Genomic DNA, 11,514 nt, shown 5'->3' on the forward strand with positions numbered 1-11,514 from the left:
AGAAGACATATATAGCTAAAACAGCAAAGAGTCGACCGTATCAAATTCAGACTATCGGAATTGAAGCAACATAAATTAATAGGAGTTCAAACAAAATTTCAGCATCAACTACTTTTTTCTCGGAGAATCCACGAATTCAACAAATTTTAAGTGGAATTCTACATCAAGAATTCAAGCACGATGTCTGCTATTCTAAGGGTTGCAACAATCAATCATTCGATAATAAGATTTATATGCAACATAATGGGTTTATCAGCAAACTATTCATCGGATGTCATCAACAATTTTTTTCCCCAAGTTTCAAAGCAACATCAACAAAAATTCAATTAAAACAGTAATTTCATGACTCATACTCTTCAACAAAAAATTTCTCAAACAATAAAAATTTTGGCAATTCTGCAGCCTCCAACATTGTGTAAAATTCGTCTTTGTGACAACAGGTCCAGCATTAAGGAGTCATTTCCTCAGGATGGCAAATGAACAAAAAAAAACAATTCAATCACTCTCCAGCTCCACAAATTTCAACATCGGTGGGAGTTGCAACATCAAAGTTTTATTCAAGCCCTTAGTGGAGTTTCAAATCACAAATATTAAGGCCCAGTAGATCAAAGTTCTTGAGCTACAAAAAAAAAGTCATTGGAATTATAGATTTTGAAATAGGCTTTTCACGAAAGGCTTCTAAATATATATATATACAAGAGAAAGAGGGATCTAAATTTATACTCACAAATCTGGGCAGTCGAAGGGATGAAGTCGGTTAATAGAAAATATGTATAAGGATGCACAGATGAAGTCCAAGGCCGATGTAGGTAATACGAGCTGAAATCGGCAAAGTTATATAGACCGTAATTAGCAAGAGCAGATTCCAAGCAACAATGAGCAAGAAAGAAATTGAGAATAATGCAAACCGAAGCTGGGGCAAGCCGCGGCTGTAAGCAGTGTCAAGGCCGCAAATGTGAAACAAACACACCCAGGGTCGACGACTAGCTAAACAATGCTAGGCAAGACCACACATGTCACGTTGAGTGGGTGACGTGTGTAGTCGGCACTGGACAGTCAAGGCTAGAAGCAGCAGCAATGTCGCAGAAGCGTTAACGACCACACACGTCACATTGAGTGGGCGACGAGTGTGGTCGACGTTGGACAGTCGAGGCTGGCGACGAAGTTGCAGCAGTGAGAAACCGATAGTGGTCGGCGTTGGGTAGTCGAGGTCGTAAGCAGCAGTGATGTTGTAGAGGAGTCGGAGTCAGAGTCAGCGTCGGTGCTAGTTAGCAGAACCGAACTCCAATGTATCTGGATCTCTGAGGAGTTACGTCACTAAGCTGAAGTAAAGCACCGATGGTGAGGTAGAGCTTTGGTCGTGACGTTTGCGGCAATCGGAGCTGGGATAGAACGGTAGCTAGGTCGCGACGTCTGCGGTAGTCGAAACTAGGACAGGTCAGTGGCGGTGCTCGGAGTTGCAGCAGTAGGCGGTGAGGTATCGCAGAAACAGAGCTTTGGGTCTCTCGGTCTAGAGAGAGAGTGGGCTGAGAATAGGGTTGGGCAAAAAAGGGATAAGGACAAAATTTATTTGGGAACAAAAAAAAAGGTGTGATTTTATGGTCCCTCAGATATTTTTGATGACATATATACAGAAAGGGCCGAGCATTTTACGGATTTTCAATTTCAAAAAAAAAAGAAAAGCAGTGGGTTGCCACTTTTCTAGATGGATAAATCAAAAAATAGGCCCTTAGATTTTCAAAAAAATTAATAGTAGCAAGAGATCGTTTAAAATGACTTAAATAAGTGTATTTTTTATTTTTTTATGAAAAGATATACAAAAAAATAGAGAGGTGATGTGATGAAAAAAAAGATAAAAAAATAAAAAGATGGATTATTTTTAGATTGCCAAACTTGGCGTAATAATTCAATTTCAATTTCAATTTTCTTTGAGGAAATAAATTAAAAGGCACAAAAGTGTGTTTACCAAACAAGGCATAGGGATAAAAGATTCCTTCTTATTAATTGTCAACCTTTTCCATCGACTATATCAAGACAACACACGCCCAAGGAGGTGAAGCGAAACATAGTCAAGGAAGAAAGGATGTGCTTGTCCAAGAAAACTAAAATTTCTCATACATACAAAGGGCAAAATGTAGGAGGGGTCAAGTCAGGCCCATTAAAATTAATTAGGCCCAATCAAAAAGTTCAAGATTGATGGGCCCCGGATTTATCGCCATCAAACGGGCTAGATCACTCTAAGCCTTGAAAATGTTCGAATCCACAAACTTAGAGACTTACTCGAGCCCAGACTCGAAAGGGTATTAAGCAAACCTAGTGATCCGAGGCACTCAGGCTTTGAATGGATTCGATTACAATCTAGAAACTTCTTCATTGGTGAGTCCTAGAACATTTGTGGACTTGGAGCATTCCGGGATCAATCCACCAAAATCATGAGTGCGGTTAAAGCCCAAACAAAGAGCCTAAATCCCAAGGACGGTGAGTGAAGATGAATTCACTCATCGATTGATTTAGCCTATATTTGGGTCAAGGTGGCACGACCCCGAGGGGTCTATGAGACTTGGAAATATTAGCAGCATGGGGTCCTCTAGGACTACCTCAGTCCTTTGGGATGATTGGGGATTGGTTAGGTGTAGCTAAGAAGAAGGATTCGCCGAGAGGTTGATTTCCTCTTCGGGATTTTCCTCATCCTCAGAGAGGTCACCTCCTCGGACAAGGTAGTTAGAGGGACTATTTCTCATGTGCCTTACACATAGGCTCTGTCCTACATCATGAGGTGCTTATAAATAGCACTTACCCATAGCTTTACAAGGGATGGATTTTGAAAAGACAACTCTTGGAAAAGAATAATTTCCCTTCTCTATTATCTACTTTGAGAGTGAAAGTGAGAGATCCATGGGAGAGTTTTACCATTATTCTCTCTCTAATTACTTTACTTCTTCTTCAGCCAGTCTCTTATCTCCATCATCTCTTTGCTATTGTGTTCCTAGTTGTGATTGTTAAAGAATCTAAGGTTGCGTTTGGTAGAGTTCTGTAAATATGATTTGAGAGTATGAGTTATATTTTGAGTTTGTGAGTTGTGGAATTATGATTTGAGTGTATTTGTTTGGTTATGATTTTTGAATAGAGTGTTGAATTGAGTTTTGAATTGAGTGTGAAATTGTGTTTTGAAAGTTTGATTTGACATTTGAAGTAAGAAAATTTGTTTGGTTGTGAGTTTTGAAAAGAGTTTTCAAAATTTAATTCAAATTGTTATAACTCATAACAAAACACACTACTTTCACACTATTGAAAATTATAATCAACACTCATAACCAAACTCTTTTTAAAATTCAATTAAATTTTTTTATTATTAACATAAAATAATATTAATCAATTTTTTAATTGAAAATACTACAAAGGAAATAAATTTTTTTCAAAACAAATATTCAAAAATTTTAAATCATAAAAATTTAAATAATCTAAAAAATTTAATAAGTAAAAAATTAAAATAAATATTCAAAAAATTTAAATCATAAAAATTTAAATAATCTAAAAAATTTAATAAGTAAAAAATTAAAATAAATATTCAAAAAATTTAAATCATAAAAATTTAAATAATTTAAATATTCAAAAATTTTAAATAATTTAAAATGTTAATATTTTAAATTTAAAAACAACTCTACATTCAAATCGTAACCAAACACATAAAGCAAAACTCAATTAAGAAATTATTTTTAAAACTCATAACCGAATATATAACTTGAAACTACATATTACTTTCACAACTCTACACTCAAATCAAAACCAAATACATAACAAAAAAATTAAAATATTTAAAAATATTTTTATAAAATAGAGTTTGAATTTATTTTTATAAAATATTTTCAAATTTAAAAAATTAAAATCCTAATATTTAAAAATATTCAAAAAATTAAAAAAATCGTAACATATTTAAATATTTAAAACCTTAACAAAATTAAAATATTTTTAAAATATTTAAATACTTAAAATATTTAAAAAATCAAAATATTAATTTGAATTGAGTTTTAAAAAGAGTTTTGAATTATGTGTTTGGTTATGTTTTGAATTATTAATTTGAATTGAGTTTTAAAAAGAGTTTTGAATTGAGTTTTTTATTATGTTTTAAATTGAGTTTTGAGAAATGGGCGTAGAATTACCATATGAAAGCTCAAAACAAACAAAACACTCAAATCAATGGGTAGAACTATAATTTGAGAGTTGTGCCAAACGGAACCTAAGTCTCTCATCATTTCTAGAGAATTTGAATTTTCTGACAGCATTCTTGAAAGCTCTCATACAAAATAAAAAACCCTCATTTAAATAGTTCATCATAAAATAAAGAGCGGTGTTATTCAAGTTCTAACATTAGCGTTATTTTTTAAATTAATGATGTGGCAATCTAATATAATATCTTAAACAATTCTCTCTTTCTCCAATTTCTTCTTTAATCATAAGCCAATCATAATTTTTTACATATTATTAGATATAAAAAATTATAAATTTAGAAAGTAAACTAGTGTATCATTTTTCTAAAATAAATTATCTCAAAATAATTTATCCTTGTCTTATATTATTGGGTGAATTACACCAACAGTCCCTATAGTTTAGGGATTGTGTCACTTTGGTCCCTGACTTTTCAATTGTGACACATTTAATCTTGAATTTTGAATCTTGTTCCAAATAAAGATAATTAAATATGTCATTGCTTAATTTTAAGGGCAAAATCGTCAATTTAATAAAATATAAACTAATTTGACAAAAATAAATGTCAAAAAAATATTTTTTAATTTTAAAAATTATTTATACCCATTAAAAATAAAATTATGTAAAATTGATAAGTTTTTTAGACTTTTTTTTTTGTTAACAAATTAATTTTTATTATGTGTTTGGATGATAATCATGTAATAGGTGGATATTTTTATTTGCATTAAATTAGTTTCTATTTTTTCAAAAGTCAAATATTGCGACAACTTTGATATCATTATTAAACCAATCCATCAAATCAAAAAATTTAAAGCTAAAAACATTTCATATAAATATATCGCTTACACATTAAAATCCAAACAACCACTCACTACATGATCATCATCTAAACACATAATAAAAATTAATTTAGTGAAAATAAATAAATAAATAAATGTCTAAAAGATTTATTAATTTTACATAATTTTATCTTTGGTGGGTAGAAATAATTTTTAAAATTTTAAAATATTTTTTTTTTATAATTATTTTTGTCAAATTAGTTTATATTTTATCAAATTGACGATTTTGCCCTTAAAATTAAGCGATAGAATCTTTAACTATCCTTATTTGGAATAAAATTCAAAATTCATGGTCAAATGTGTCATAATTAAAGAGTTAGAGACCAAAGTAACACGAGTCCCAAACTATAGACTTAAGGCCTAGTTTGGCATAATTTAAAAAAGTCAAAAAGTCAAAAAGTCACTATCATATTTAAGTCACATCATATTATTTAAATCACATTATGTCTCTACCACATCACTTCAAACTCAATTTATATTTTATGTTTTATCATAAAAATCAAGAAATACACTTATTTAGTAATTCCAAACAACCCCACTTGTAATTTGCCCTATATTATTTGTAAATCGAAAGAAAAAGAAAAGCATAAAATATGTTTTTTTGACACAAAAAGAAAAAAGAAAAAAGAATCAAGTAAGGTGGAGCTACAAATTTCAATTCCTAGAATCCTAGCTGTGCTGTAAGAATAAATGGATCGATGACCGCTAGACACCTTGCTGTAAAGGTCGATCGCACACCAAGCCAGGCTGTCAAATATGAAGGCTCTTTCTCGCAATTTTCTGAAGTGTGTGCTCGGAAATGGAATCCTTCTTTGTAAGTATCATCTATATTTTTTCATTCTCAATTTTATAGGTTTTATTTTAGGCTTTAGGTCCAAGATAATGATTCAAAACGTTTATTTTATAGGTTTAATAATAAAAATGAGTTATAAAAAAATTAATTTCACCATATATGACCAGATATAAGAACTATTTGCATTTTATTTTTAAAATAAATGCCAATTATGAATTTAATTTTAAATTATTTGTTTTTTAAAATAAAATGTGTTTTGTTTTTCTATTTATCGATATTCGATAAAACTGATTTGTTCCACAAATAATTCTCACTGTGAATTATGAAAGTCAGACCGAAAAAGTGAATTTTGAAAAAAAAAAAAAAATTTGAAGGATAGTGACGTGGAGATGAGTCATTTTCGTTATACTTCTTATTCTAAGACGTGGCAAAAAGGTATGGTGTAATTGTCCAAAATGAATTTCTAGACTTAGATTTATCAATACCATGTTTGTAAAAATAACCAAATTCTTGTTAGTGATTATGTATAATTAAAAAAAAAAATCTAAAATTTTTTTTTGCTTGTTTATATTCTTTTTCTACGAGATTCCATGAATTTCTTGTACCGCACACATTCTAGATTAGCCTTTCTCGTAATTTTTTAACAAAAATATTAGAGCCCTAAATAAATTATCAAATGTTGTATTAGTCATATAAGTATAGGACTTACACCACATGGAACTTACATAGGTCCCACACTGATGTAAGTATTTGTTAGAAGAAAAATTATTCATCCCGTTAATTTTGTTCCCTTAATTTCACTCCCAATAATATAGAATTAAAGGAGACTTAAAGATGAAAGTAACTGCTTTATATGTACCTTAACAACGTCATTAGGAATAGAATTGAAAACCTCAATTAAAAAATGTAGCAAGACTATTATTAAAATATTTAGTAACTCATTTAGGGCCCTATGACTCATTTTCTTATGTGTTGTCCTCCACATTCTAATGATGTTGCAAAATATGACTAGCAATTCTGCTCCCCTAATTACGGAACTACTTGTGCTTTTTTTTTTTTATTTAAATAGAAGGTAAATTATATTGGTCATTAATGAATTTTAGAAAAAGAATAAATTTTATATTTTAATAACCAAATTGTGAATGTTGAATTTTGATCTCACATTCAAATCAGATGTCTTCCCCGAGATTGTGAGAACTATGTCGTAGAGCACGTATAGAAATAAAGAAACCCAACACCTGCACATAGAAATGACAACATGATCGGTGACTCGGGCACTCCAACAATTAAGTCAGTCAAACAATCTCACAGATATCTCGGCTCAAGTCAACAAATAACTCCCACATAAAGCATACCTTAGACCACATTGTGCCTACCTTTATGATCATGGATGACTTCCTCACCTAAAAGTCTCACCTCAAAAGACTGTTATCTTTTCTAGGATCACTTATCAAGAACTCTTCCAATTATAATAGAATTAACTCTTGTAAGAGTCCTACCTTATCCAAACAAAGTGTCTATTATCATCTAGAACTCTACTCCTTCATCCGAACATCTCGGATTCAGATGTGGTCTAACCACACCTCACCAATAAGAATCACCCACATGGCACCTCGGCTAACCACCTAGGCCACGTGGATAACTCAAAATTATCTCTCCATAACTACTCTCTAGGTCCTATTACCTCGATCATACTGAGGTCATGAGACCTACAATGTTCGATCTCCCAACATGTTGGTTACATATTGGTTGCACAACATACTGGAGGGTACTCCTTCGATTGAGATCATGACTTGTTGTCTTCGACACATTGATCTTGTACGATGTTGGCCATATATTTCCTAACTAAATCAGATCTTTTCTCCAAGATTCTGGGAACCAAGTCGTAAAGTACGTGTAAAAATAGTGAAGCCCAATATCTACACATAAAAAGACAACAAGACTGGTGGCTGGTCTACCCAGAGACACTCTGACGATCAAGTCCATCAAACAATCTCAAAAATATCTCGGCTCAAGTCAACAAACAACTCCCAAATAAAGCGTACATTAGACCCACAGGGATGCCTACATTTTATAGTCATCAATACCTTTGTCTCCTAAAAGTGTCACCTCATAGGGCTCTTATTCTTTCTAAGATATCACTTATCAGGGATTCTTCCAATTTGGAATAAGATTAACTCTCTCAAGAGTCCTGATCTATCCAAACAAAGAATCTGTCATCATCTAGGACTCTAGTTCCTCATCCAAACATCTCAGATTCAGTTGTGATCTAACTATACCTTAGCCAATCAGAATCACCCACATAGCACATCGGCTAACCACCTAAGCCACGTGAACAACTCAAAATTATGTCCCCACACAAACCAAATCAAACTTTAAGCTCCATCAAATGGGATCGATTATATAAATCTTTCTTATTTTTTAGTAAGACTAAGTTAAATAAAATTAATGCACAACACAAAATAAACAAACTAAATATATATATGTATATATATTTTAATATAAAAAAATAATGATTAATTTATTTTATCTATATAATTAATGAATTATTAATTAAAATGAGAGTAAAATCTATGTGAAGTAAAAATTTTAAAAATTTAATATGATTATGTTCAATTTATGATATTATAATAAATCTCACAAGATTGGCATAATTATATTAGGTTATCTTAAAGTTTTAATTTATATAACATTTATTTTTTCTATTGTTAAAATTTGTTAGTTGTATAAATGAAAAAAAAAATAATATTACCATCCCTTTTACATTAAAATATATATATTTGCCCTATCTTTGTGTACTTGTATTAGTTTTGATCTCTTTAACGTTCTTAAAAATCCCTATCTAAAATACTAAAAAAAAAAAAAAAAAATTCTAAAATAGAGGTTAGTGTAATTATATCAAAATTGTAAAATTTACTATATTTAACTTAAATATACACATTTTAAATCTTCAAAGAAAATTAATGTAATTTATCCTATAATATACTCTCTTTGTTTCAAAATATTAGTTCTTTTTGAGAAATTCAATTTTGTGGGTAGTATAATTATGAGAAATGTTTGGGACCGCCTTTGAGGATAACCCCACACCCCCCAAAGTTATACTGGCCCTCCATATATGTGTGGGGTCCACTCATGTATGTATGCGGTCCACATGAGTAGTCCAGATTTGTAAGGGTCTTGTGGGGGTGGGAGTCTTAATCATTGCTCTATAATTATTGGACTTCAAAAATATTAATGTTAATTAAAAGAATGAAAAAATAGGAAACTCATTTTTTTTTTATCATTGATTTTTGAAAAGAGATTAATATTTTGGGACAATGAAAAATGAAAATTATTTCAAAATATTAGTCCATTTTCAAAAATTCAAGACTAAAATAATATGAATTTCTTATTTTGCCTTTTTTTAAAATTCATTAACATTAATAAGTCCCTTATGTTATTTTTTTATTGTCCCAAAATATTAGTCATTTTAAAAAATGAAAGACTAAAATAACATGAATTTTCAGTTTTAACACCAATGAAAAGCATGTGAAGAATATATGTATTTGTCCCCGTACGACTATATAATTTCCCCCAAAACCCAGTAGACCCCAGATTCGTCATACTTCCTTACCTTATAAAGGCCTAACCAAAAAAAAGCCCAAGCTTTTCCACAACACAACCCCCGGCCATCTCCGCCGCGAAGATCCCAAAACACCGCCGCAGACTTCGTGTATGCGGTGGTACACAATGTCTGAATCGAAGCCTCCGCCGCCACAACTATTGAAGCAACAGTCGTGGTCCCCGGACATCCACCGACAGGAGACTTGGTCGAGGCGGAAGGACAACCACAAGCTGCGCCGCCGGCTCCTCCGCCGCACCAAGAGCGTCACCGACGACGACTTCGACGAACTGAAGGCCTGCTTCGAGTTGGGGTTCGGATTCGACTCCGACTCGCCCGATAGCGATCCGAAACTCTCCGATGCCTTTCCTGCTTTGGAACTCTACTACGCTGTGAATAAGCAGTATAACAACCACCATGGAGGACTATCCAGATCATCGTCATCAACGTCGACGCTGATTTCTGACTCCGATTCTTCGTCGTTGCCGATTGAGAGCCCTAGAAGTAGCACCAGCACCACCACTATATTCGACTCAGGTATTCATCTAACGGTGCTCATTCTAATCTACAATGATCCAACGGCTGTGGTTATTGATTTTGATTTTGATTTTGAATTATTTTAATTTGGAATTTTTTGAAGGTGATGATCCGGAGACGATGAAGACGAGATTGAGGCAGTGGGCTCAGGTTGTTGGTTGTGTTGTGCGACAATCTTCACCAAACTGAAATACTTTATTTTCTTTTTCTCAACCAATTTTGTTGCGTACAATTATACATTAAATTCATATATTTTATGTTTTATTATTGTAGGATTTTTTTTATTATATAACAAATTTCTTATATTTGAGTCGAATGTTTATACGATGACAGACTATTGCAATTAAATAATTTTGTTAATGCCTACCTAAGATTACTTTTTAATTTTTTAATAAGAAAATTTAAGTACTGACTCATATAAAATATTATAATTGAAAGAGAATCTCTAATGCTCGTATGCATTCTCTCTATCCAAATATTATTATAAAATATATATTTTATTGAGAGTTTTTTTGTTAAATTATCTTTTTAAAAGTTTTATTCTATTCAACTCGTATTCTTTTTTACTATTTCATTCCAACTCATATTCTTTTTTATTATTCCATTAGATCCTATTTGAGGTAGAAGGACTAAAATACCCTCAATCTCTCATACCCTATATTAATGTTGATATTTAATGTTGATTGCCATTATATTTTGGTAGTTCACATGTATCAGGATGTTGACTGTCATTATATTCATATTAATTTGATATAAATTTTTGTCATTGTTTTATTAATTACAGGATACTAATATTCACATCATTATATTCACATTAATTTAAAATGATTTTTTGCCATTATATTGTTAATTACATGATATGAATATTCATACTAAAACATGCAATGTGAACGTTTACATCACTACAATAATGTGTTGTCAAATAAAAATATTTTGAACATTATTTTTAATGTGTTGTCAATTAAAAATAAGAAGGTTCGCATGTTGTGAACGTTCGCATCACTACTTTAGATGAGAGAGAATTTTTTGAAAAAGTGTTGTAAACGTTCACATAAGATAAGAGAGAATGTTCACATTATTTTCAATGTGTTGTCAATTAAAAATATATTCACATCAGATAAGAGAGAATGTTCACATTATTTTTAATGTGTTATCAATTAAAAATATATTTACATTATATAATAATATAAAATATTAACATCAATATTATTTAATTTGTGAATGAAATTTCTTATGTCTTGATCATTTCCCTTCTCTCTCATCCCTCAACAATATTAAATATAAAGGTATAAGAGTTTAAGAAAATAGTGTAAATTAAGAAAAATGACTTTATGGAATAAAAGTATAAATACATGGGGCTAAGTGGGTTAAAAAAATTTCTTCATGGTCTTCTTGAGTTAGAATACTTCTAAATGAGATTTATCAATAAAAATCCCTATTTTATTTTGCTTATCAATTTTTTCATACTTCTACTCTAATCATTTGTCTTTATTTTTTGGGTTGTTTGGAATGAACTATATAAGTGCACTTTTTAACTT

The 11,514-nt window shown here is 31.1% G+C and overlaps 1 protein-coding gene and 1 long non-coding RNA gene across 2 annotated transcripts; one reads left to right on the forward strand and one right to left on the reverse strand.

Moving 5' to 3' along the window:
- Window positions 1-249: 249 nt before the first annotated feature.
- On the reverse strand, window positions 250-1,570 carry LOC114276492 (uncharacterized). The gene is made up of 3 exons (XR_003634261.2): window positions 909-1,570; window positions 728-819; window positions 250-619 (listed from the first exon to the last, which is right to left on the reverse strand). It is a non-coding gene; the product is annotated as an uncharacterized LOC114276492 (long non-coding RNA).
- Window positions 1,571-9,415: 7,845 nt separating this feature from the next.
- Window positions 9,416-10,292, forward strand: LOC114276493 (uncharacterized). The gene is made up of 2 exons (XM_028218272.2): window positions 9,416-9,976; window positions 10,080-10,292. Exons 1-2 carry the CDS (start codon window positions 9,553-9,555, stop codon window positions 10,163-10,165), a joined length of 510 nt encoding a protein of 169 aa, XP_028074073.2. The 5' UTR covers window positions 9,416-9,552; the 3' UTR covers window positions 10,166-10,292.
- Window positions 10,293-11,514: the final 1,222 nt, after the last annotated feature.

The sequence above is a fragment of the Camellia sinensis genome, chromosome 3 (assembly GCF_055761805.1).
Source record: "Camellia sinensis isolate YWXY chromosome 3, ASM5576180v1, whole genome shotgun sequence".
In the NCBI taxonomy this organism is placed as follows: domain Eukaryota; kingdom Viridiplantae; phylum Streptophyta; class Magnoliopsida; order Ericales; family Theaceae; genus Camellia; species Camellia sinensis.

Coding starts and splice junctions, on each gene's coding strand:
- LOC114276493 (XM_028218272.2), top strand. CDS start 9,553: ATGCGGTGGTACACAATGTCTGAATCGAAGCCTCCGCCGCCACAACTA. Junction 9,977..10,079: donor CACCACTATATTCGACTCAG/GTATTCATCTAA, acceptor AATTTTTTGAAG/GTGATGATCCGGAGACGATG.